The 25156-nt window shown below is 41.1% G+C and overlaps 1 protein-coding gene across 2 annotated transcripts in view; it reads right to left on the minus strand.

Annotated features, from left to right (window-relative positions):
• The window catches only part of USP32 (ubiquitin specific peptidase 32), a 182695-nt gene that overhangs the window by 48373 nt on the left and 109166 nt on the right, over positions 1-25156 (minus strand). The window contains exons 13-20 of one of the 2 annotated variants that reach the window (XM_083173737.1): positions 24110-24287; positions 13993-14168; positions 12337-12477; positions 11435-11552; positions 6579-6733; positions 3296-3377; positions 2377-2451; positions 1867-2005 (exon numbers count right to left, since the gene is read on the minus strand). In XM_083173737.1, coding sequence (XP_083029863.1) covers positions 1867-2005; positions 2377-2451; positions 3296-3377; positions 6579-6733; positions 11435-11552; positions 12337-12477; positions 13993-14168; positions 24110-24287 — 1064 coding nt within the window. Of the gene's footprint in view, positions 1-1866; positions 2006-2376; positions 2452-3295; positions 3378-6578; positions 6734-11392; positions 11553-12336; positions 12478-13992; positions 14169-24109; positions 24288-25156 lie in introns of both variants that reach the window. The other variant, XM_083173736.1, reaches the window with a different exon arrangement.

Here is a 25156-nt window from a genome sequence, read left to right on the forward strand (position 1 = left end):
AAAGAGAGACAAGGTCAGATGTAGGTGGGAGAAGAATGGGTGATGGCTTTGTAAGTGAGTGTAAGGAGCTTGAATTGTATTCTGAAGGGAGAGGGGAGCCAGTGCAGGGCTTGTAAGAGAGGGGAGGTGGACATAGTATGTTTGGAGAGGAAGATGAGATGCATTGAGGATAGATTGGAGTGGAGAGAGGTGATTTACAGGGAGGTTAGAAAGTAGGTTACAGTAGTATAATCTGGATATAACTAGTGAGTGGATAAGGGTCTTTGTAGCATCCTGGGTGAGATAGGGTCTGATCCTGGAAATATTTTTGAGGTGGAAACGACAGGACTGTGAGAGATGCTGAATGTGTGGTTTAAAGGAGAGAAAGGAATCAAGAGTGATGCCAAGGCAGCATACTTGGTGGCTAGAGGAGATCGATGTTCCATCAATAGAAAGTGAAATTGTGGAGGTTGAGGTAATGTGGGAGGGTGGGAAGATGATCAGCTCAGTCTAGACATGTTTAGTTTAAGAAAGCACTGGGACATCCAAGAAAAGATATCGGAGAGACAGTTAGAAATACAAATAAGGAGATCAGGAGAGAAGTCAGGAGAGGTGGATTTGAGTATTCTCAGCATAAATGTGATATTGGAAGTCGAATGAGGTCACCTAGCGATGATGTATAGAGAGAGAAAAGGAGAGGACCAAGAACAGAGCCTTGGGGGACACCTACTAACAGTGGAAGTGCAGGGGAGGTGGAGTCATGACAAGAGACAGAGAAGGAGCCAAGTGAGAGCAGTAGCATGCCATCATCAAGGGAGTGAAGGATTTGGAGGAGGAGGTGGTGGTCAACAGTGGCAAAAAGCAGCAGAAAGGTCAAGAAGAATGAGTAGAGTGTAGTGGCCTTTAGATTTGGCAGCATGAAGATCATTGCAGACTTTAGTGAGAGCAGTTTCAGTGGAGTGAAGGGAAGCCAGACTGGAATGGATCAAGCAGGGAGTGGGAGGAAAGAAAGGCAGTAAGGCGGTTGTAGACAATACGCTCAAGGAGGAGAGAAATGGGTCGGTAGATAGGATCAAGGGTATGTTTTTTAAAGGATAGGAGAGACAAGAGCATGCTTGAAGAAGAGGTGGGCAAGATGGCAAAAGGCAGAAAGATGAAGGGGAGAAGGCGGGAGGGGATAGGATCAGATGGGGAGGTGGTGAGGGGAGAGGAACGGATGAGGCCCATGACTTCCTCACCAGATACATGGGAGAAGGATGTCAGAGTTGGTAAGAGGAGGGGGGGGGGGGATAGTGAGTGAGGGAGAGAAAGTGGTAGGTTGAATATGGTGGTCTGGTTGGATGTGACGTCCTGACGTATGTAGTAAATTTTGGATGTAAAGTAAGTGGCAGTCAAGAGCAGAGAGTGAAGAGGGGGGGGGAGGAGGAGGGAGTTGACAGTGACAAAGAGGCGCCGGGGTTTTTTAGACTGGGAGGTGATGAGGTTCTTGAAGTATGACTGTTTAGCAAGGAAAAGGGCAGAACTGTAGGATGAAAGCATAAGTTTGAAATGGAGGAAGTCTGCCTTGGAGCGTGATTTTCTCCAATGTCGTTCAGCAGTACGTGAGTATTTTTGCAGGTATCTGGTGCACTTGGTGTGCCAGGGTTGGGGTGTTCGTTTGCGAGGGTGAATAGTGGTTGGTGGAGCAACAGAATCAAGAGCAGAAGTGAGGGATTAAGCAAGATGGTAATTTTTGAATAGCTTAAAATGAGAGATTTAAAAATAAATAAGTATAGGAATTCTTAACACATAGGGTCACAAAGTTATCACAATTTAAATTTTCATCAAAAATAACCATTTAAATGTCACTAGCTGTACAAACGAAATCTAAACATTGTATTTCATTACCTATTCAGCTCATACAGATGTCTTCCTGAGATGAAATACTTTGTTAGCGGCTGCGTGTTGCTGACACACTGGATACTGGAATTCATAAAGCAGGTGTTTCCCAAGTTACTGAGCCCTGTTGCTCCCTTTTCCGTGGGGACTAGAAATATAAAATATGATAAATTATAGATAAAGCCATAATAATAAACCTGTAGAACACAAAAGTGAACACAGTGCTTTATTTAAAACGAAACGAAACCGAAAAATATACTAATGTTAAAATTAAACTGCAAAAAATACTAATGTGAGGAGAAAATAAAAAATACGTGAGGTGATTTACAATAGACAATTGTTTGTATATAAGACATATTGAATTGTAATTATTTTATGATACATTGAAAAAAAACTAAAGTATAAAATAGTTTCAAGACACCATAATTACACTATTTAACAATTTAATATTTTAATAAGAGAATGAGCAATTTATACTGTGACATATCAACAATTATTGGGTGTTGTTATTAGACTTACCTTTATGTCTGTCTATTTTACTGCTGTTTGCAATAAATGACATTTCTTCTGGCCAACTCATATCTTTGTTGCGAACTACAAAAAAAAAAAACACTTAAAAAAAAAAAAAGAAAAAGCCCACAACACCATACTTCAAACCTGCTTTAATTCATAACTTTACAACCAATGCAAAAAAGAGCATCTAGTGAAATAATTCCAACATTATGAAAAGGTAGGAAATTTACTGATAAAAAAATAAATAATAAAAAACACAAAAAAAATCTTCATATATACTGTACTCTATTTAGACAAGAATAGCTATCCATAATCCTTATGCTAATGGCAATGTTGCGCTCTGCTGAGAAGTGTTGAGAAGAACCCTCAATATCACCGTTTTTAATAGTATTCCACAAATCAGACAGCCATAGCATCCAAGTGTAATGTGCTCTTTGCCATAGATATTTTTTTTAATTAAATGTACTCTCTAAAGAAGCCAGAACATGTTCAAAAGCAAAGAGTGAGCGGTAATGGTGAACAAAATCTCAATCAGCTGATCTTATTGACTGTGCTCAACACAAATGAAATAAAAATGGCAAGAAATTAAAGGTTAAGGGGGTATCCAATACTTGCCACTATTTCTAACGGAGGTAATAGTGGCCGACGTTTATTCAATGTGGTCTTGCCCGACAGCATTGAAGAGACAGATCGACAGAATGGGCCTGACTTTTAAAACGGTCGGGCCAGTTCTGCCGATAACGGCCGCGAATTGACACGAACACGGCTGAATCTCGACAATCCGTCTAAAAATCTAACTATTCCAAAAAACACACGTTTTTTGGAATAATTCGGATAGCAGATATACGGATACGGGATACTCAACCTTTACATACAATTCTCATGAATTTTACAGAACATTAATACTGCAGAATGTTTCTAATACCTTCTATTACCAAGTGCTGCTCATCTTGAATTTTGAGATATTCTAGCTTATGATCTTCATCGTCCAAAAGAGTGAGATAATTCTAGTAAAACACAGAACATTTACTTGTTAGATCACACAAGTATATCCTCAGAAACAAATCTATACTCTCTTTTAGATTATACATTATTGCATGATGAATTGTTAAAAACAAATATTGTTGTTTAGATTAGTGCTACTCCTGTTCCTACTAATGTCCTCCACCAACTGAGTATTATTTCTTCGAGGCTCAATTTGACTTTTAGAACACATATAGATCAACCAATAACACAACTGCACTGATCTTAATTTATAAGAATTTTCAGTACATTCTATTCTAACTTAATGTTTGTTAATAAAAATCCAACCAGGGACTCTGTCAGATGAGTACTTTCAGGTGATTTTTCAATACCATATTCCTTTACTTCTGCTTGACCGGTATCCAATTACTAAATTGTGTCCCTGGGGGCTATCCAGTTGTCTCCAATGAGAAACATAGCTATCATGTTGGCCATAGTTAAGGTGGACCCCAGGATGACCATGGCACCGTTAGAGAAGTAGATGGCATCTCATTGGGATCCATTTGCTTGATATTCCAAAAAAGCTTGGCAAGATTTCTGCATGCTGGGTGTCCCATCAGTTGACTCGAGAGCAGGAGACGTCCTGGGTTACTTGGTGGCCAAGTTTGATATTGGTTGCTCAAACTATGTCTGGGAGATCACCAGTGGCAAAGAATCCTGGATCTAAATACTCTACCCCAGGTACTAAGCAATATGCCCAGTGGACTTTAGTTGGAGGTTCACACCACATAAATTCAGATTTAAGCTCACTGTGGCCAAGCAGATAGTGGCTGTATCTGTGACCAACTCTGGAAATTTAAACAGCACACCATTACTGATGCTTGGTATGCTAACCAATGTCTGCTGCAAGCCATTTTCAGGTGTTGTCCAAGAACTGGCACTTTTAGTGTCCTCCTACAATGCACATGCCTAAAAGTTGTAGAAAGTGGATAAATTTTCTGGCCCATGAATGCATTGAGGAGCTCTGTCATCCACCATACAGACAAGATGAGGTCCCCTGGGACTTCTTTGCGCTTCAACAAATAAAGTGGAAGATGCTTGCGATTTTTTTTGAGTCACCAGAAGCTACAGTGGAGACCTTTATCTGGCATTGTAGTTGTTTGAGTGCATGCAACCTTGCATATAATCCTCTGTCAGGATGTAGTTAGTATCCAGTGGTGGACTCCTGACATCCTGAATGTATTATGCTAGCAAGGGTTAGATAAATTTCGGAAATATCGTCCAAGAATGAGTAACCGACTGTCCTTGTAATATTATTAAGCGCAGAGGTTTGGAGAAAATAAATTAGGTTAATGGAGGCAAGACTTTGCCTACCGACACAAAGTTCTGAAGCCCAATCTTATGAAAAATAGTAATTAAAAAAAAAAGCAAAAGTTTTTGATTATTTCCATAGAATGTGAATTGTGAAGATCTGCTGCTTGGAACAGTGGATGAGGATGCGACTTTTCTCAATAATCTCTTAATAATTTTACTATTATTTCAAAGTTATGACTCTTCCCGGTCTATTTTTATGCAAATTATATCCATATATTTCTAATTTCTCTTCATTGTGTTCATGGGTAGAATGATCCTTACAGTTCTGCATTATTTTAAACAAAACTATAAAATATATAACAAATATACTGATGAAACTTTAAGTACTATGTATAAGAATAGAAACACAGTTCAAAGATTGCTGCCACTCAATTACAATGGTGCTCAAAAATGACCTTACTCTGCTATTTAATCTGGCAGCCGGGCTCCATATCTGCTATAAGCACCAATTTAAGCACAAGGGAGAATAAACAGACCATCTTACATAGAAACACGCTGCTAAATTTACTAATTTAGGCATCAATCTTGCAGCCATTTACTCCAGGACAATTCTATCAACCGGAGTGTACCATATGCAGCTACAGTATTGAACTGTACTACAGAGGACCAGTGTTTTACTAGAGAATATAAATTCATATTAAGGAGCTACTGGAGTGTGCTGTTAATGGTGCCCTGAAATAGTGAAGAGAACTGGCGTCATACTAGAGATTATGCCTTTCTAATAAGGAGTGGTGTGTTTCTATGATCAGATTTAATGCTAAAGTCTGAATTATATTCTATATAATAAAAGACTTACAATGCTCATCTCTATAGGGGTGAAATTCAATTGTTTTGAGTACCGGCGTCCACTATATAGCACCTGTTTACCCTATTCAAGTGTTTGTAACTAGTAATAGAGTCCCACAATCCATATTAGCTGCTATTTGTTCTATCAGTTATAACAGCAGATCTACAATTCCGGAGCCATTTGTTTTCATCAATCAAATGCATAATGTAAAAATCAATGTCATTTGTATTTATCTCAGCAACACAGATTATAAAATGTATTACTTTTCAGCCCAGTTTTCATAGCTTTTTAAATTAAGAAGCACAGACAGATTTTTTTCTTATTAGTGTACAAAACTTTACTAAGAAGAATTTAAAGAGGCTAAAGGCCAACAGAATACTATGGGGTCATTAAAAATAAAAATAATTCAAAAGCAAAAAAAGTAATACAAAATGCAACACACCTTAATAAAAGACATGGGAAATAGAGCAATAAAAAATAAGCATAAAGCCTCCAATACACTAATCTGATTTGGCTTGTTTTTACTTGATTCTACGGATCGGGCCAAGAAACCAGGTGAAAAACAAATTGCAGGTGTTTGACATCTGATCCGATGCATGGTCCTGACAGATTCAGACTAGGGCAGAGTTTCTTAGGCACCCTGGGGTGCTGTAATGCTGTTATAGGGGTGCCTCTGGTTGGTGGTCCAGGACTAAATAAAATCATTTCTGGCCAAAATGATATTCAAAACTAGCTCTAGTGGCTGCCAATCATAATGCATGTGGGCAATAAGAAGCAAAACTAGACACCACCATATAAAAGAACATCAGAATGTCAGGTTGGAATTGGAATAAACATTGGTCTGTAATTCGTTAATATTTTACACAACAGGTGGCAACATATTTATTAACCTGACAACCCTCAATGCACCCCAGCATAAGTTCTATATTTATTTTTTAAATACCAAAACTGTGAGCAGCGGAAAATAATTGAACCACTGGTACAATACTGTAATGGTTGTCGAAATACATTGATTAGACATAACACAAGAGCTTAAAATACCCTAAATCATAATGGAATAACATTTATGAGCCTTATATATTACCTCACTAATATATAACCACAATCGCATATCTTCTTCTTTTATGCGCAGACGCTGTGAAAGATATTCATGGATTTCTTTTATCGTCTGCATTCTGCTGAAGCACCCGGTATATGCCAAAACTCTTTTTAGAGGAGCATTTGGGGACGGCACATTTCCTGTTTTGTTTTGCAAAAGAAATACACACATAAATACCTACTGCATTTAGGTATTCACAATATGTTTATTATTTTATCCCATGCTATACCCAACACATCATAACTACTTCATTACATAATGGCCTTCTGTTTAGATCAGGCATGTCCAATGTTGGCCCTCCAGATGTTTTATAACTACACATCCCAGCATGCTTTGCAATAGTTTTAGCATTCTCTAATAGCAAAACTGTGGCAAAGCATGCCGGATGTGTAGTTTCACAACATCTGGAGGGCCAACGTTGGACATGCCTGGTTTAGATGTTAAACTTCTGATTTTATGAAATGATATATAACACTATACATAACTAAAAAAAGAAGAAAAAACAACTGAATTGCATTTTTTTTAAAACACCAGATCTTAAATGTAACTAAAGTTAGATGTGACCATTAAAAAAACATTTAAATGTGTCTTGAAATTAAAGACTAATTCACATTATAAAGAAAATTCTATATTTTTTATAATCTATATAAATATGTATGAAAGCCAATGATGACCTATGGTTTTAAACATTGAAGAAAACAAAATCATGGTTACTGATAATATTCTCATATCACTAGATGTGTCCCAGCCTGAAAATGTATTTTATGTTTTGCCAGATAGCAAATTAATTTCTTATCTTTCCACTTTGGCAAGGAGAGAAATGCATCTGAGACACCATTCTCTAATTCTTTGGGAGCTATCCAATTTGCAGCAGTAATTTACCACTGCTAATGGATTGGACAGGAGCTATCCTATTAGCCTTGATGCTGGCACGCATTAGGGATTAGATTGCGCCTGCCTCTGGCAGGCAAAACAAAATTTGCAGCAAGTGCACAGGTTTTTTTTTTCTGTGCAACATCCATAGAAAATACATAGGTCTATGGCTATTCATGGACCTTCTGTATATTTATGAGTTAAGGCAATATTTTAAGGCTGCATCATGGGGCCCTACGGTAGTTGTATACAGAAAAACAAAAATTGCAAAAAATTGTACAACATATGGCTTATTTAATAGTATGGTGAAAATTACAAAGCTACAGTATGCTATAACCTATAGCAAGTAGTCAGAGCTATTGTAGTATGCTATTATGAGTTTATGTTGTATTAGTGAGTACTGTATAATAAGCATATTTTGCTCATATTCACAGAAAAGAAAACTAAAGGTGAAATACAGACAAATAAAAGGGAATTTAATCAACATATAACTAAGCTAGAAGAAAATGTTTTGCATAAACATGCAATCAGAAGACATGTAACTATTATAATCTACTTTTTTATTGTGCAGTATGTTTCAATCCAGAGACTGCAATTATAGTAATACATAGCGTAGATCATTATGTATTGTAAACCATTAGTTCTGCTTTAAGTAGGTAAATTAGCTTCCTCCTGACTTGGGGTGGTGGTATTCTATGTTTCTCGATATTTCCGAGTGCTGAAATTTCACGCAGAATAGATGAATTTGCATTCCATATATTTGGGGGGGTATTCAATGTCAGGGGCACGGCTGTCAAGCTAGCGCGACAGCCGTGCCCTGTCCCGTTCTCGGTGAGCTCGCCTGGAGCTCGGCAGTCGGGATTCATGTCCAGGCCGCCGAGCGGCAAAAAGGGGGCGTGGCCGCGAGTTGCGGCCGGGAAGTGACGAGCTGCAGCCGGCAGCTCGTCACTTCCCGGCTGTTCTCGGCAGAACGAGCCCGACAGCTAGAGATGTCGGGCTCGTTCTGACATGAAACCCTGTTCAATGCTGTCGGGGAAGACAGCATTGAATAGGGCCCTTCGAGCATCTCCCCCACGGGAAATGCTCGACGGCGATTGAATCTCCCCCTTTATCTTTATAATTTTTTCAGAAAACAATACAAAAATCGGAAAAGACGTGGATCCGTGAATCCATGTCTTTTTCGATACAAACGGCTGCTAGCTTCAAAATTAGCTTTTTCCACAAATGCAGATTTGGCTTTTTAAAGACCCGAATCTGCAACAGCAAATTGAATAGGTGCTGGCTGATATTTTCAAGTACTAGAAATATCGGCTAGCATTGAATACAATCCTTAATCTGAAAGCATTTAATCTTTATTTAGCACCTTTTAAAACTTCTTTATACATTGTTATAAAGGGGTCTAAAAGAAATGTTGTTAAAAATGCTTTATCTTACCTTTAGCTAATCAGTGGATTCCATATTTTATAATATATTGTTATCATTATTACTTACTACTACCTACACACTATTGCCATGGATACTGCCTTTACAAATCAATAACCATGATATTCATATCAAATTTTGTTTTCCTGAATTTTTTAAAAAAATGAAAATTTGATATCACAACAGAAATGTCATCCCAAAATAAACAATATATATATATATATATATATATATATATATAAAAAAAAACATATATCAACACATATCTATCTTGAACAATTAATTTAAAAATAAATTACACTATGCAGACAAGTTATTGGACATCCCCACACAAGCAAAATGGTATGATCCTACAGTAGATATGTAAGGATGTGTCTGGGTGTGGAAGTTGTAAGGAGAACGTCTGATGGTAGAGTGTACAGTAAATAAAGTAAAGCATGGAGGTGAGAACCTCTGGGACAAACTGGAGCAATAGGTATGTTTCTAAGCCAAATCAACTTTTTTCAGTGCCACCTTTAGTCACTGTACTTAAGACAGAATGGCACAACATACCTGTTGTCTTGGAGCTTGTGAACAGTTTGCCAAGATAGTTGTGTCTGCTGTAATTACTGCATGTGGTAGACCTATAATGTCAGTAAAATCTAGTTTATCTATTTGGTGTTACTATCCAATCACTTTTGTCTGCATAGTGTATTATACAGATCACTATTTAATTTTTGATCAACAGTAAGTGGCTTATAATGCATATAGAATGGAAAATGAAAGACCAAACAATGTAAACATATATATATATTACTAGTGCTGTATATCAACAATAATTTGCCCCAGCACCAAAATTCTGTATCATGTGGTAGCATGCAGTACCATTAACGTCTCCTAATGCTACATAAAAAATAATTTTAATTTCAAAGCAACAATGTTACCTTAACTGTATCAAACTGTATCACAATATCCCTTAAAAAGAAAAAAGCTCATTTTCAGCAATTACAGGTAAGAGGATTAGTTGTAAGATTACAGCAAGAAAGCTTATTTGTAAAACAAAAACCCAACCAGATTAATTACTGATTTGACATTAATTAGTGCACAGCAAAAATTAAAACCCCCAACCTTTAATTACAATTTATTAAAAAAAAAAATCCCCAATTGTTTTGGACACAAATCATTTGGTAAAATTAGGCAAATGAATTAGGTATTTGACTCAAATATTCTCCACAACCAAAGATTAATCATATATGTTATATCAGGGTGGGGGTGGGGGGGGGGGGGGGGGGGGAGCTCGGAAGCAGCAAAACCTATGGTCTGCACAAGAACTGATCAATATGAAATGTACAGCTGGCTCTTTGTATTTCGCTAATCAAAGTTGTTTCTTATGACATTTATTGAAACAAATAACAGTAGTCCAGGAGAACAGCTATAAGAAAATTTAGATCTGTTTTAACCATTCCCAAAAACAAGACTAATGTACTGTTAAGTAATTCTATAAAGATAAACTTTTCAATTTTAACAGTAAAAAGACACACAGGGGGGTATTCAATGCTCCGACAAGCGCACAGCAGCGAATCATGTTTTGGATTCGCCGCGCGCTTGCCATGATTCACTGGGGTGCCGGACGTCATTCCGACAGTCATTACTCCGACATGGGAATCCCGACTGCTCCCTAGTGGGGGTCCAAGGCCACCATAGAGGGAGAATAAAATAGGTGGCGTACATTTTTATTTTTCCTACTGATGTCCTGCTATACATGTTGGCCATTTTTTCATACACTCCTCAAAAATTGCAGAACATTTGCATCCCCCTGCTGCAAGTACCATGAATATGCATTTTTATTGGGATTGGAGAATTCTTGTGTGCGAGAATTCTCATTTCAGGCTATGGGGGGTATGCAATGTGCCACCGCTATTTCCGACATGGGAAATAGCAGCTGCACCCTATTCAATGCTGTCTTTAACGATAGCATTGATGCGGGATCACGGCAGAACGGGCCCAACTTCAGAAGCGGTCAGGCTTGTTCAGAACAACAATCCACGGCCGTTTACGCGGCCACGCCCCCTTTGCGCCCAGTGGCAGATGGGACAATGAATCCTGTTTGTCGTTATGCAGTCGATCTGACCGCAAACGGGCCAGGATCATGATGTACTCCCTTTTGCATGCAGATAGAAAGTACTTAAAAGGAGGGCTGTTAACATTTCCCCATGTCAGGTAAATCTCAAAAACATACAGTAGAAAGGCATGGACCCAGGGAATCATGTGATTTTGGGGAAAATTGCACGTAGGAGAAGGAGAAGCTAAATATAGCTCTATCCTATATAGTATTTAAAACTTTGTGCAGCGTGTTCTCTAATACTCTATTAGTAATATTTAATTTTATTTTTAATATTTAAAGTTTTCTTGTGCATGACCTTAGGCTAAAGCCCAACCGTTTGGAAATGCAGGTTGCAGATCTAGCACACTGAACACTAGCATGAACACTATGGCACCCCATTCTTGCTGCATTCTTACGTTACCTCTGGGTAAATGCTGAGGAAACATTCTCAGGCTCATCATACCCATATTCACCCAGATGTTAGACTGTTGCTGGCGTGTCACTGGCTGCTGCCTCAAGAAAAGCAAATAGCGTGGGAAGAGTTCAAGCTCTGGCAGGGTTGTTTTGCTATTTTTGATGACCTAATAAACGATAAAATAAAATAAAGCATCTTCATAATCATGGTATTAAACTACAAATAACTGACAGAAATAAATATACCAAGGGATGCATAAAGTACACATAAAATATTAATACACTAATGCAGGCCAATTGCGGCCCGTGCTGTCATTTCAAGCAGCCTGCAGCCTCCAGCTGGAAGCGGGCAGAGCATCAGATGTGAGAAGCACAGCACAGGACACTAAAGGTGGGGCACCGGCGAGCGTGCCTTTACCTTGCTATCTGCTGGAGTGAGGAGGTAAAGGCCACCGCAGTCAGATGTGTTTGGTGTCCTACCCCTGCTGCTGCAATCGTATATCACCCTACTCCACAATCACAGTGACAACAGTATTTGGGGAGGGGGGAAGCAAGGGGGAAGCTTGCTCCCGTAACATGCAGAGCGGAGGAGGGCAGTAGTGGGAGCACAAGCATCTTCTGTCCTTGCAGTTCCTGCTTTGCCTCTCCTTCCTCTGGCTCACACAAGGGGCTGGGAAACATACAGAGAAGGGAGTGGGAAGAGTGGGGGACATACAGTGAAGGAGAGTCAGGCTGGGGGACATACAGTGAATGGAGGCAGTGATGGCCATTCAGAGAAGGGTTTTTGCCATTTTTTTTAAAGCATTCAATGATAGGCACATCGCAGGGTTGAGGAAATTAAGGGTATGCGGACTATGTAAACAGGGCAAATAGACTAATGATTCTTGGTATCTGTGTAAAATACTACATCTGTGTTCATCATGAATTACATTAATGACATCTGATACTTACTGGTCGAGGTAAGGAAAGGTTTGCTCCATACCAATGATAAAGTGCTCTCCATACTGGCTCTGGTACGATTTCATAATCCTTTCCACGGACTAGAGAAGGACTTTGTTTCAAGCGACCCCCTTCCAGTGTTAAGGTGGGTACCTAATCAAACAAAAGCAAAGGTTTCAGGAAATTGTTTAACAATAAAACCTTTAAAAAACGAGGCCATAAAAGACATTGGATAACAGGTGAAGTGCACTGAATGGATGTAAAAAATAGCACATCAAGTGCAAAGTTGGATGGAGTCCTCCCGGGGAGCTGTTGGGGGAGTTCAAGGGAAAACATGTCCTACTTATGCCTGACAAGTCAGACCTATGTATGGACACCTTTATGGCTACTTTAGAGATAGTGTTGGTATATGTATTGCTATAAAAACTATCACCATCAATGCGTGTATTTGCCCGGTCAGTTTTGAAAAAGCACAGCTGTTCCTCTAATGACCACCTCTCCTGCCCTTCCATTGACAGTAGGTGTCTCTCAAGATACTGTTCTTGGTCCTCTTCTTCTCCATCTCCTCATGCGCTCTCTGGGTGAGCTCATTTGCTCACTCGACTTACAATATCACATCTATGCTGAAATATACCTCTTTTCTGATCTCTCTCCCTCTATCTTCACTCATTTTGTCTTTCTGCTATCTACCCTTGGATGACCCAGCATTTTTTTTAGACTAAAAATATTGAAGACTAAGCTGATCTTCAAGACGGAGTGTTGTTCAATGACCTTGCTGTGATTTTAAAGTTTGCGGTCATATTGCGAGAAACAATTTGATAGTATCACTTTAAAAGATTTTAAATTGTTCTGATTTTTTCTGTCTGTGATATTTGCCTTTTTAGATTTAAGCATTACATTTCACTTTACAGAGCTCTGGATGACTTGCTCTGAATTAGTAACATAAGATACTAGTACATTTAGAAGTAAAACATATGTGAGCCCTGCAAAGAGATGCTGGACGTCACAATACCTACAATGGAATCCCAACCATCAAAATTGCAACAGGGTCTGGGTAAGTATATAAACCCTCTCTCCCCAATCTCTAACCCTACCTACTTGATGCCTAACCTTAAACCTTCCTCCCCCCTTTTAATTGTCTAACCCTACCTGTGGCCTAACCCTAACACCCCCCTAGTTCATAAACCTAACTAAGTCTCACCAGCTAAGTACTGCAATCAGGATGCCAGCTATGGGAATTCCAGTGTTGCCAACTGAAGGTTGGGATTCCGGCGCTAGCATCCCCATCAGTCGTGGTAACTGTATCTCAATTAAGAACCATTAAAGTACATTTATTAAATGATCTCTTCATATATTCATAAGGAAGTTTGTGGAGAACATATTGCTTGCCCGGTGTCTTACTAAAGGACGATATTTAGATTTTTTTTGTTCTCACCCATCAGAATTGTAAAATTAGTTTCATTGTGGTCCAGTGTACCCAGCATTAGACTTCAAAATTGTTCCATATGACCTAGTTTGTCCAAAATGCGTTTATGCTAAAAGGAAAAAAGCTAATCCATCATTAGTTGCAAAGCACATAATTAAGTTAACGTCCGTAATCCCTACCCATAACAGAACCCCAGTAATCTATTTGCAAATAATAAACAACCATTGTTATACATAATTTACCTTTACATTCTCTTGCAGTACCAGAGGATGGTTGTCTATGGCCCCAGGTTTCTGAGGATTAAGATGTGATAAGACGCTGCCATTGGAACCAAGCATACTCTGGTTATTATTATCTGAAGTATTATGTTGGCGAGCAAAGCACATGTCTGCACCTGATGTGCTGGAATAATTAAAAGCTGAAAGAGAGAGAAGATTGCTGTGTGGTTATCCTTCCTTAACCTGAAGTCAAATCCACTTGACAACATAAATAAAAAAAGACAAAACATATAAGTACAAGTTTGGGACCATGTCCTGGGAAATTATTACAAAACCTTTCAGAAAACCAAAATGACATAAAAATAAACTATACATAAAGGCGTGACATTGTGAAATTCTCCTTCAGTAAAAGTGAACACTTACAATAGAGGCTGATTGAACTACATGCGGGTTCTGTGCCCAAAGCTTTTGGGTTAACGTTAGGCACATTTCAATGGATAGTTTTATGAAGTGAGCTCCAGGTTCTCTCCCAATGATTAGAAACAACAACTTGAGCATTATTTCTGCAGGGTATTTTACTTAAAATGTTATGGTGCTGAAAATTGCAGAAAGTTATTTGAAATACCCTAAGTACTAGGATTCCTTCTTTTACACATTACTCCTGTATGTAAAGCCTGCACTAACTAGTTTCAATAAAATCCAACATTTTACCTGTTAGCAAAACCAATCCTTCTACTAAAAGACAATTTCCATCCTAAATAAACACTATATTTTAGTAAATTTACTAAGATGGGAGCTGAAAGCAAGGATTATACTCACAATAATACCTTTTCTTCGGAATACTTCATGGCAGCCATTACATTGGGTTCATCCCTCTCTCCTCTCCAATTAGACAGGTAGTTTTTTCCCCAGGATCCAGCCCCTCCTCTATATAATCTGGCACCTCCCCATTGACCATAGTCTTTGACTGTCTCCGTCCTGATCCTAGGGTAAAAACACAAACAGGGAGGGCAACAAATTTTTGGGCTGCCATGAAGTATTCCGAAGAAAAGGTATTATCGTGAGTATAATCCTTGCTTTCTCCTTCATACTTCATGGCAGCCATTACATTGGGATGTACCAAAGCAGTAGGGTGGGTTTTCATACTATACCTCAAGCCAAGACTTGCTTAAGAATCTCACTCCCGAAATTAGGGCTTGCGACATCCAACGCATAATGCCTGGAGAAGGTATGCAAGGAAGACCAGGTGGCTGCTTGACAAATTTCCTTAGCCGAAACTTTGGCCTCTCTCGCCCACGAAACCGCCATTGCCCTTGTTGAGTGAGCCTTAATACTTCCTGGAACTTCACGACCAACTTTCTTGTAAGTAAATGCAATTACTTCTCTCAGCCACCTTGACATTGATTGCTTTGATGGAGCCAAACCTTTCTTCGCCCCCCTGGGGAATCACGAATAACGCCTCTGACTTTCTGAACCCAGCCGTTCTGTGCAGATATGTCTTGATAGCCCTCAAAACATCTAACGTATGCAATTTTTCCTCTTTCTTAGTCAGAGGATTTTGGAAAAAACAAGGCAAAATAATTTCTTGACTTAAATTAAATGAGGAAACCACCTTGGGTAAGAAGGACGGTCTGGTCCTCAGTACCACCCGATCCGGAAAAATCTTCAAATACTGTTCTTTAATACACAGTGCATGAATCTCTCCCACTCTCTTTGCTGACGTTATTGCTACTAAAAATAACATTTTCCACGTCAGGAATTTTAACTTAGCTCTGTCCGATGGCTCAAACGGAGCCTCCATAAGCCCATTTAGGACTAAATTAAGATCCCACTGGGGGACTATTGACCTAACCCTAGGTCGAATTTTCTTAATAGCTTGACAAAATCTTTTGATCAAGCTATGTTCTGCCAGTTTCTTGTCCAGTAGAACACTTAGCGCCGAGATCTGAACCTTGAGTGTAGACCCCGAAAGCCCCTTGTTAAGACCATCACAAAGAAACTGTAAAACTTGGGGTATACTTGCTTTAAGGAAATCGAATTTGCCTCCTGACCATGTTGCGAACACCCGCCATATTCTATAGTAAACCTCTGATGATACCTTCTTCCTTGCTTGGAGAAGTACCTCGATAACCTCTGGAGATAAATTTTTGCTTCTCAACTGTCGCCTCTCAATATCCAGGCCGCTAAATTCAATTTGTGAGGTTCCTGACAATTGACTAGGCCCTGCTTGAGCAAATCCTGAGTCACCGGAAGAAAAACTGGGCCTGCAATCGCCATGCTCTCCAACATGGGGAACCAAGCCCTCCTTGGCCAGTAGGGTAGCACGGTTATGACTTGGACCCCCTCTGTTCTGATCTTCCATAATGTCCTGTGAATGAGAGAAATTGGGGGAAATACATACCCCAGGTGAAACTCCCATCTCTGAGACAGGGCGTCCACTCCACTTGACCCCCAAGTCGGGTACCGAGAGTAAAATCGTGGAAGCTTCTTGTTGACTGCTGAAGCCATGAGATCCACCTCTGGCTGGCCGAACTGCTCAACTAACTTCCGGAAAACTGATTCCTTCAGTTCCCACTCGCCTGGAACTATGCTTGTGCGGCTCAGATAATCCGCAAGTTGATTGTTCTCCCCCAGCACATGCAATGCTGACACTGACTGCAGATTTTCCTCGGCCCAACACATGATATTTTGCACTTCTTCTAAGAGCACATGACTCCGTGTACCTCCTTGTCTGTTGACGTAAGAGACGGTTGTAGCGTTGTCCGAAAAAATGCGCAGGTGCGCACCCTTGAGATCTTCGCTGAAGAATCTCATTGCTTTCCACACGGCTCTTAGTTCCTTGTGATTGGAGGAAAACTCTGACTCGCGAGGAGACCATAGACCTTGACACGTTTAGCCCAGACCGTGAGCCCCCCAACCCACGGCACTGGCGTCTGTGGTGATCACCCTGTATTGGGGACTTGCTAGTGAAGATTTTCTTGGCGTTAGTTGATTGGCTTCCCACCATACCAGAGAATCTTTCACTGAATCTGAAATTCTTATTCTTCTTTCCAGAGGCACTAGCCTTTTTGTGTAACTCAGAAGAAACCACTGCAGAGGCCTCATCCTCCATCTGGCCCATGGGACTATGTCCACCGTAGAGGCCATCATACCCAAAAGGCTCATTGCTGACCTTAACGGTTTGCGATCTCCCTCGTATATCATAGAGATTAATTGTTGGATCTTTTCGCACCTCTTTACGGAAAGGGACATTTGAAACTGAACGGTGTCCACTAGTACACCCAAAAACTGAAGATTTTGTGTTGGTTTCAGACAGCTTTTCTCCCAATTCACTAGCCACCCGTGTTCCTGTAGAAACTGAATGGTGTAATCTCTTGCTGTTATGACTTCTCCCTCTGATTGTGCCACAATCAATAGATCGTCGAGATATGCCCATATCATGATCTTCTTCTTTCTCAGCTCCTCTATCAATACCACTAACACCTTGGTAAAGACTCGCAGTGATGAGGTGAGGCCAAAGGGCAGACAAGTGAACTGGTAATGCTCGTGACCTATGCAGAATCTCAGATATTTTCTGTCGTCTGGAAAAATGGGAATATGGAAGTAGGCGTCTCTTAAGTCGATGGAGACCATATAATCGTTCTTTCTTATTCCCATCAGAATAGACCTTGTGGTCTCCATATGAAATTTTCTCTTTTTTATGCGCAAATTTAATTTTCTTAAATCTAATATAGTTCCGTAACCTCCAGAACTTTTGCTGACGATGAAGAGACGGGAATAAAAACCGGACCCTCTCTCTCCGTCTGGGACTTTCACCACTGCTCCTGATGTGATGAGTCCTTTTAAACTTAAAGTCAGAGCCTCCCTTTCTATCTTTGAAACTGGGAGCTCTGAAACACAAAATTTCGCTACTCTTGGCTTTGACATGAATTCTAGATGATAGCCAGTCTTGACCACCTCCAGAACCCATCTGTCTCGGACGGTCTGTTCCCAGATGTGAGCAAATCCCAATAGCCTTCCTGCTACCGGGACTTGCTCCACCACGGGACCACCGTCACTGCTTCTGTGCGGCTCCAGAATTTTCACCTTTTTTCTTAATGTATTGTCGAAAGAATGCTCTGGATGTCCCTTGAGCGTATCTATCCCGGACCGACCTGCCTGGTCTATATGACCTAGCTTGTCTATAAGCTTGTCTCGTAGAAAAAGAGGAAAACCTCACCCTTCTATCCTGTGGTAATCTTACCGATTTACCACCTGACATTCTTTGAATCATCTGATCCAAGCGACTGCCGAAAAGGAAAGCACCCTCATAAGGCAACGTTGCCAGTTTGTTCTTTGAATGGGAATCTGCCGCCCATGATTTAAGCCATAAGGCCCTACGGGCCACCACCCCTGAAGATAAAGATTTTGCCGCAAAATCTAAACCATCTAAAGAGGCTTCGCACATATAGTCCACCGCAAGCTGAATCTGGGCAAGACTCTTGCAGATTTGATCACGGGAAACCTTTTCTTGTAGGTCTTCCTGTAAGGCGGAACACCAGATCCTGAGTGCCCGGGAGAGTGAAGCCATGGCCACTCCTGATTTCAGCGAGACTGAGGAGGAAATATGCAATCTCTTTAAAGCACTTTCCATCTTTTTATCCATTGCGTCCTTCAGCGACGCTCCATCCTCAAGGGGAATTGTAGTACGGGTCGTCACTTCCGACACTGCCGCATCAACTTTAGGGATGTTACACCATTTAATAAATTCTTCGTCCTCAATAGGAAACATTTTCTGAATTCTCTTTGTTGAACCTACTCTCTTATCCACACCCAGCCATTCTTTAGTTAGGATGTCCTTCACCACCTTATGCACCGTAAACGACCTTCCCTTTCTCGACCAATCTTCAAATAATGCATCAAATTCAGACTTTAGGGGTTGTTTATAATTAAGTGTTCTATAAAGATTTTTCAGAACTGACTCTACTAGTTCCACATTAAACAGGCGTTCGTCCTCCAACACCTCGCCTGACTCTGCTGATGATCCACCGGACGCCTCCTTGTCCACATAATCATGCACAGATACATCCCCGTCATCTTTATCAAGGCTAGTCTGTGACCTGGACCTCTTATTCCCCGTATATTCCTCTTTAGAAATAAAATTCTTTTTCATCCAGTCTCTCATTTCTGCTAACTGTGCTGATATATTCATTCCAACATCTTTCTTTGTCAGACATTCCAAGCAAAGAACTGTCTCTCCAACAAAAGCTCTATCACATCCTGGACAGACTTTGGTATTCTTAGTTTTAGCCACTTTTTTCCTGGGCACTGGAGGCACACTAAAACAAAAAGAGAGAATACTAACTATCTGACTAGAAAAGTAAAATAACCTGTCCTCAAAAAGAGGACTTACCTGGGCAGCGGTGTAACATTTTTTGGAGAGGCATCCTCCATGTTCAACTCCTGGCAAGTAAGCAACCAGCGCCTGTAACACCGACCAGGCGCTTTTTAAATGATGCCGCACGAGCAGCCGGCGTTCCCTCCTCCCTGCCGGAAGTAACAATACCCGGCGCGTACTTCCGGCTATCTGGAACGCACGCGGTCGTGACCCGCACGCCGCGTGCATCCGCCGGAAGTGACGCCCGCCAACACGCGCGACCTGAGTACCGGAGCCGCCGGGAAGCCTGAAGCAGCGTGACGCTAAGGTACACGCCAACGACACCCGCGACCAACACCGGACCGCCGGCCTGCAGTAACATGACGCTCAGGTAGACATACCCAACGCCACCCGCGAGCCGAGTACCGGACGCGATACCATAGCGGGAGGGGAGGGGGAAAAAACACCGTGGGCTACCAGGTCCCGAGTCCTTGCCACCGGCCCTGGACACACATAGGCTTGAGGCACCGCCAGCCTTACCACCCAGGTCCCCCGGCAGCATAACTAGCCTACCGGGCCTTGTTTAAAAATAAAGATAAAAACTGACTAACTACCTGTCACAGACAGAAGGAGACAGGAAAAAGACTATGGTCAATGGGGAGGTGCCAGATTATATAGAGGAGGGGCTGGATCCTGGGGAAAAAACTACCTGTCTAATTGGAGAGGAGAGAGGGATGAACCCAATGTAATGGCTGCCATGAAGTATGAAGGAGAAATAAAGATGGAATTTTGCCCATAGCAACCAATCAAACTCCCATCCTATTAAATTGAACCCAAATTTTTTGCTTCCAGGTTCACAAAATACATTCATTAACATTAAAAAAATAATATAAAAAAAAGTAATCTGTTAGTAAATGTGTTTGAACCCTGTTCTCCTATCTGGAGGAATAAGGACTTTCCCGAACTTCACAAACTAAGGGCTGGTCCAGACTGGGTGCCTTTTGGGGTTTCCGAGATTGGCCATCTTTTCCAGGACGGAATACTTCACTCCTTTGAACAAATGGTGACTATGTATGCAGTGCCAAGCCACTACTTCTATAAATACCTCCAGCTTAGACACGCAATAGGTGCGCAATGGAGGGGGAATGTACCTGAACTTGTGGAGTGTCCAGTCCGCGCGATGATCTGAAAGCTCCCGGATCGGAGGAGGGTTTCTGCTCTGTACTCTCCTCTCCTCACCTTTTCTGGCGCAGATCAGCTGAGTACTCTGGGTATTGGATATAGGGCCCATTGAGGACGAGGATTAGTCTCATATGCTGAGCTCCTCTAGGGGTGCTATGGCGTTTGCCAGGTTCCAACTGATTCAGTTGTATATCCTGCACCGAGTTTATTGGACCCCCACAGGTTGATGTGGATGGGTGGTACCGGGTCCGACACCTGTCCTAAATGTCTGGGACCCGGGGCTGACTTTTGGCATCTGCTGTGGAATTGCCCGCGGGTGCACTCCTTTTGGGAAACCGTTTTGGCTAATGTTCGAGATACAGATGTGCAGGTCCCACTTTCTAATCCCCGCATTTGTATCTTTGGTTTGGAGTTGGAGGAACTGCGTGGGCTACCAGGTCCCGAGTCCTTGCCACCGGCCCTGGACACACATAGGCTTGAGGCACCGCCAGCCTTACCACCCAGGTCCCCCGGCAGCATAACTAGCCTACCGGGCCTTGTTTAAAAATAAAGATAAAAACTGACTAACTACCTGTCACAGACAGAAGGAGACAGGAAAAAGACTATGGTCAATGGGGAGGTGCCAGATTATATAGAGGAGGGGCTGGATCCTGGGGAAAAAACTACCTGTCTAATTGGAGAGGAGAGAGGGATGAACCCAATGTAATGGCTGCCATGAAGTATGAAGGAGAAATAAAGATGGAATTTTGCCTATAGCAACCAATCAAACTCCCATCCTATTAAATTGAACCCAAATTTTTTGCTTCCAGGTTCACAAAATACATTCATTAACATTAAAAAAATAATATAAAAAAAAGTAATCTGTTAGTAAATGTGTTTGAACCCTGTTCTCCTATCTGGAGGAATAAGGACTTTCCCGAACTTCACAAACTAAGGGCTGGTCCAGACTGGGTGCCTTTTGGGGTTTCCGAGATTGGCCATCTTTTCCAGGACGGAATACTTCACTCCTTTGAACAAATGGTGACTATGTATGCAGTGCCAAGCCACTACTTCTATAAATCCCTCCAGCTTAGACACGCAATAGGTGCGCAATGGAGGGGGAATGTACCTGAACTTGTGGAGTGTCCAGTCCGCGCGATGATCTGTAAGCTCCCGGATCGGAGGAGGGTTTCTGCTCTGTACTCTCCTCTCCTCACCTTTTCTGGCGCAGATCAGCTGAGTACTCTGGGTATTGGATATAGGGCCCATTGAGGACGAGGATTAGTCTCATATGCTGAGCTCCTCCTCAAGGGGTGCTATGGCGTTTGCCAGGTTCCAACTGATTCAGTTGTATATCCTGCACCGAGTTTATTGGACCCCCACAGGTTGATGTGGATGGGTGGTACCGGGTCCGACACCTGTCCAAAATGTCTGGGACCCGGGGCTGACTTTTGGCATCTGCTGTGGAATTGCCCGCGGGTGCACTCCTTTTGGGAAACCGTTTTGGCTAATGTTCGAGATACAGGTGTGCAGGTCCCACTTTCTAACCCCCGCATTTGTATCTTTGGTTTGGAGTTGGAGGAACTGCTCCCTAAGTATCACAGAATATATGTTAATAATCTTCTCACCCTGACCCGTGCATGCATTGCTAGAGCTTGGATGAGCCCTGCCCCTCCGTCTTCTAATATGTGGGTTGCGCTTGTTAACACTACTGTATCATATGAGTGATTTATGTATACTAAACGGAACTGTCTGGGAAAATTCTGTAAAGTTTGGAACCTATGGCAGACCTCTGCACTGTACTTACAGGACCCCTGCACGTAATTTCATTAGAACTGTCCGTATGTCTAGAAACGATAGCTTGACGTCTGTGCCCAACACCTGCCCGCATGTCTCCATGAACTCCCCTCTTACCCTTATTATTTCCTTATGGCCCCAACTGTCTAGGAATCCTGACGATCAATACGAAGTTGTAAACACATCTATGGATGTACAACATATTACCTCTTGAATGATGCAACACACATGTAATGTTTAATTTTTCTTTTTCTATTTTGTTCCTTTATTTTTGTTCTTTTTTGTATGTTTATTACATAGACTTTAGTAAAGCTTTTGACACTGTCCCACATCGCAGACTGTTAAATAAACTTGAAAGCTTGGGATTGGATTCTAAGATAGTTGAATGGATAAGAGCGTGGTTGCAGGACAGAAAACAGAGAGTTGTAGTAAATGGAGTACAGTCAAAGGAGGGAAAGGTTACAAGTGGAGTACCCCAGGGATCTGTACTTGGACCGGTGCTTTTTAATATCTTTATTGGTGATATTGCTAATGGAATTGAGGGTAAAATGTGCCTTTTTGCAGATGACACAAAGGTATGCAACAGGGTAGACACACCAGGAGGGGTAAAACAAATGATTGAGGATCTAGGCAGATTAGAGAAATGGTCAAGAGAATGGCAACTACAGTTTAATGCCAAAAAATGCAAAATCATGCACTTGGGTCTCAGAAATCCAAAGACTCAATATAGTATAAATGGCACTATAATGGAAACTACTGAGGAAGAGAGGGATCTAGGTGTCACCATTTCAGGGGACTTAAAAGCAGGTAGGCAATGTAACAAAGCAATGAAGAAGGCAAGTCAGATGCTTGGTTGCATAGGGAGAGGTATCAGCAGTAGAAAGAAAGAAGTAATAATGCCACTGTATAGGTCATTGGTACGACCTCACCTAGAGTATTGTGTTCAGTTCTGGAGGCCATATCTCCAGAAGGATATAAATACATTAGAGACTGTACAAAGAAGAGCAACTAAAATGGTGCATGGCCTACATCACAAAACGTACCAGGAAAGACTAAAAGATCTTAATATGTATACTTTAGAGCAGAGAAGGGAAAGGGGGGACATGATAGAAACTTTCAAATATATCAAGGGCTTTAACAAGGTACAGGTGGGAGACATTCTTCACAGGAAGAGGAGCAACAGAACACGAGGACATGCACTGAAACTAGAGGGAGGAAGATTCAGGGGAAATGCGAGGAAGAATTTTTTCACAGAAAGAGTAGTAGATAAGTGGAATAGCCTCCCAACAGAGGTGGTAGACGCAAATACAGTAGTACAATTTAAACATGCTTGGGATAAGCATATTGATATCCTTACAAAAAAATAAGGATCAAATATGGTTTGAGGTAACATGTTTAAAAAAAGGGGCAGACTAGATGGGCCAAGTGGTTCTTATCTGCCGTCAAATTCTATGTTTCTATGTTTCTATATGTATTACGTGTATCTTTAAAATTCAATAAAAATACATGATTAAAAAAAAAAAATGTGTTTGAACCCTGAAAATCTGAAATTGATCAAAAATTTACCATCATTAAATATGCCGCTAACTGACTATACAAATAGTGCCCACTTGTGCGTTCCATGTTTCTAAATTTCACCCAAAAGGATAGCTGCATTGCAGGAATGTAAATTACTCTTTAGTGCACTAAATATAAAACAAAAATATTATTTGATTTTCAACCATTGTTACTGTGTTGTGTAATGGAAAACATTAATTTCCCTGTGGGCTTCACCTCAGATGGAACTAGACATAAAAAGCATTGCTTGGAAAAAGCATTTGTTCTTACCGCTCGTTGCCGATTCTGATGCTTCTGATGCAGTAGATATGTTATCAAAAGATTTATCTTCTGTAGTGCCATGCACATTAGTGCTGGTCCTGTCATCTTCCCTTTGATCCAATAAAGGCAGTGAGTGTCGGCTGCCATTTAAAGATGGTGAAGGCTCAATAACAACAGGTTTTGATTCCTAAATTAAAGAAAACCGAAAATAAACAGTATAACGAGTATAGCTTTTCATTTAAATTGAAGGAAAAAAAAAAATTTGCATTTATTTTAACAAGGCCTATCCAACAACTGATGCAAGTTAGCTGCAAAGAATAGAACAGCTGAAGATGTAACATTTTCTGACAGCAAATACAAGAACTACTATAGGTACAGCACTAATTAGTACAGGTCCAAATATGTCTGAATGAATATATCCAATATTTGTAATTCATTTGTAAAACTTTTTTTAATAAAAATATATAGTCCTATAATCCGGCGGCTACCTAAAATATGGTTGGCATATACTATACATAAAACTCCTTTACCAAACAATAAAAAAATAACCATCATACAACCTTCCCAACTGAAAAAAATAATAAACACTTGACCATGTCCTCTAATGGGATGCAGTGTAAATCCCGGCGGTCGGGATCCCGGCGTTCAGAATCCCGATCGCCGAAATCCCGACACTTTCTCCCTCCGTGGCTGTCCACGATACCCCCGGAGAGAGAATAAATTAGTGTGCCGAACGCAGCGAGGCACCGGGCCCGCTGCGTGGCGAGCGCAGCGAGCCCGCAAGGGGGGGGCGATCCACGTCGACCCCCCCCTGGTCGGGATTTCGGCGATCGGGATTCCAGCGTCGGGATTCTGAACGCCGGGATCCCGACCGCTGGGATTTAATACTGAATCCCCTCTAATGAGCCAATGGCCATGGACTTTAATTACTTTGAAGATAATGGAGTCTACACACTAGGCAATTTCAGGGCATTTTGTGAATGATCTCACTATATTGCTTAGAAAATGCCCCTACATCTCTTTGTGTGTAAGGGCTATAGCGAAGCACGGCCCTGC

This window comes from Crinia signifera, chromosome 2 (assembly GCF_055691185.1).
Source record: "Crinia signifera chromosome 2, ASM5569118v1, whole genome shotgun sequence".
Classification (NCBI taxonomy): domain Eukaryota; kingdom Metazoa; phylum Chordata; class Amphibia; order Anura; family Myobatrachidae; genus Crinia; species Crinia signifera.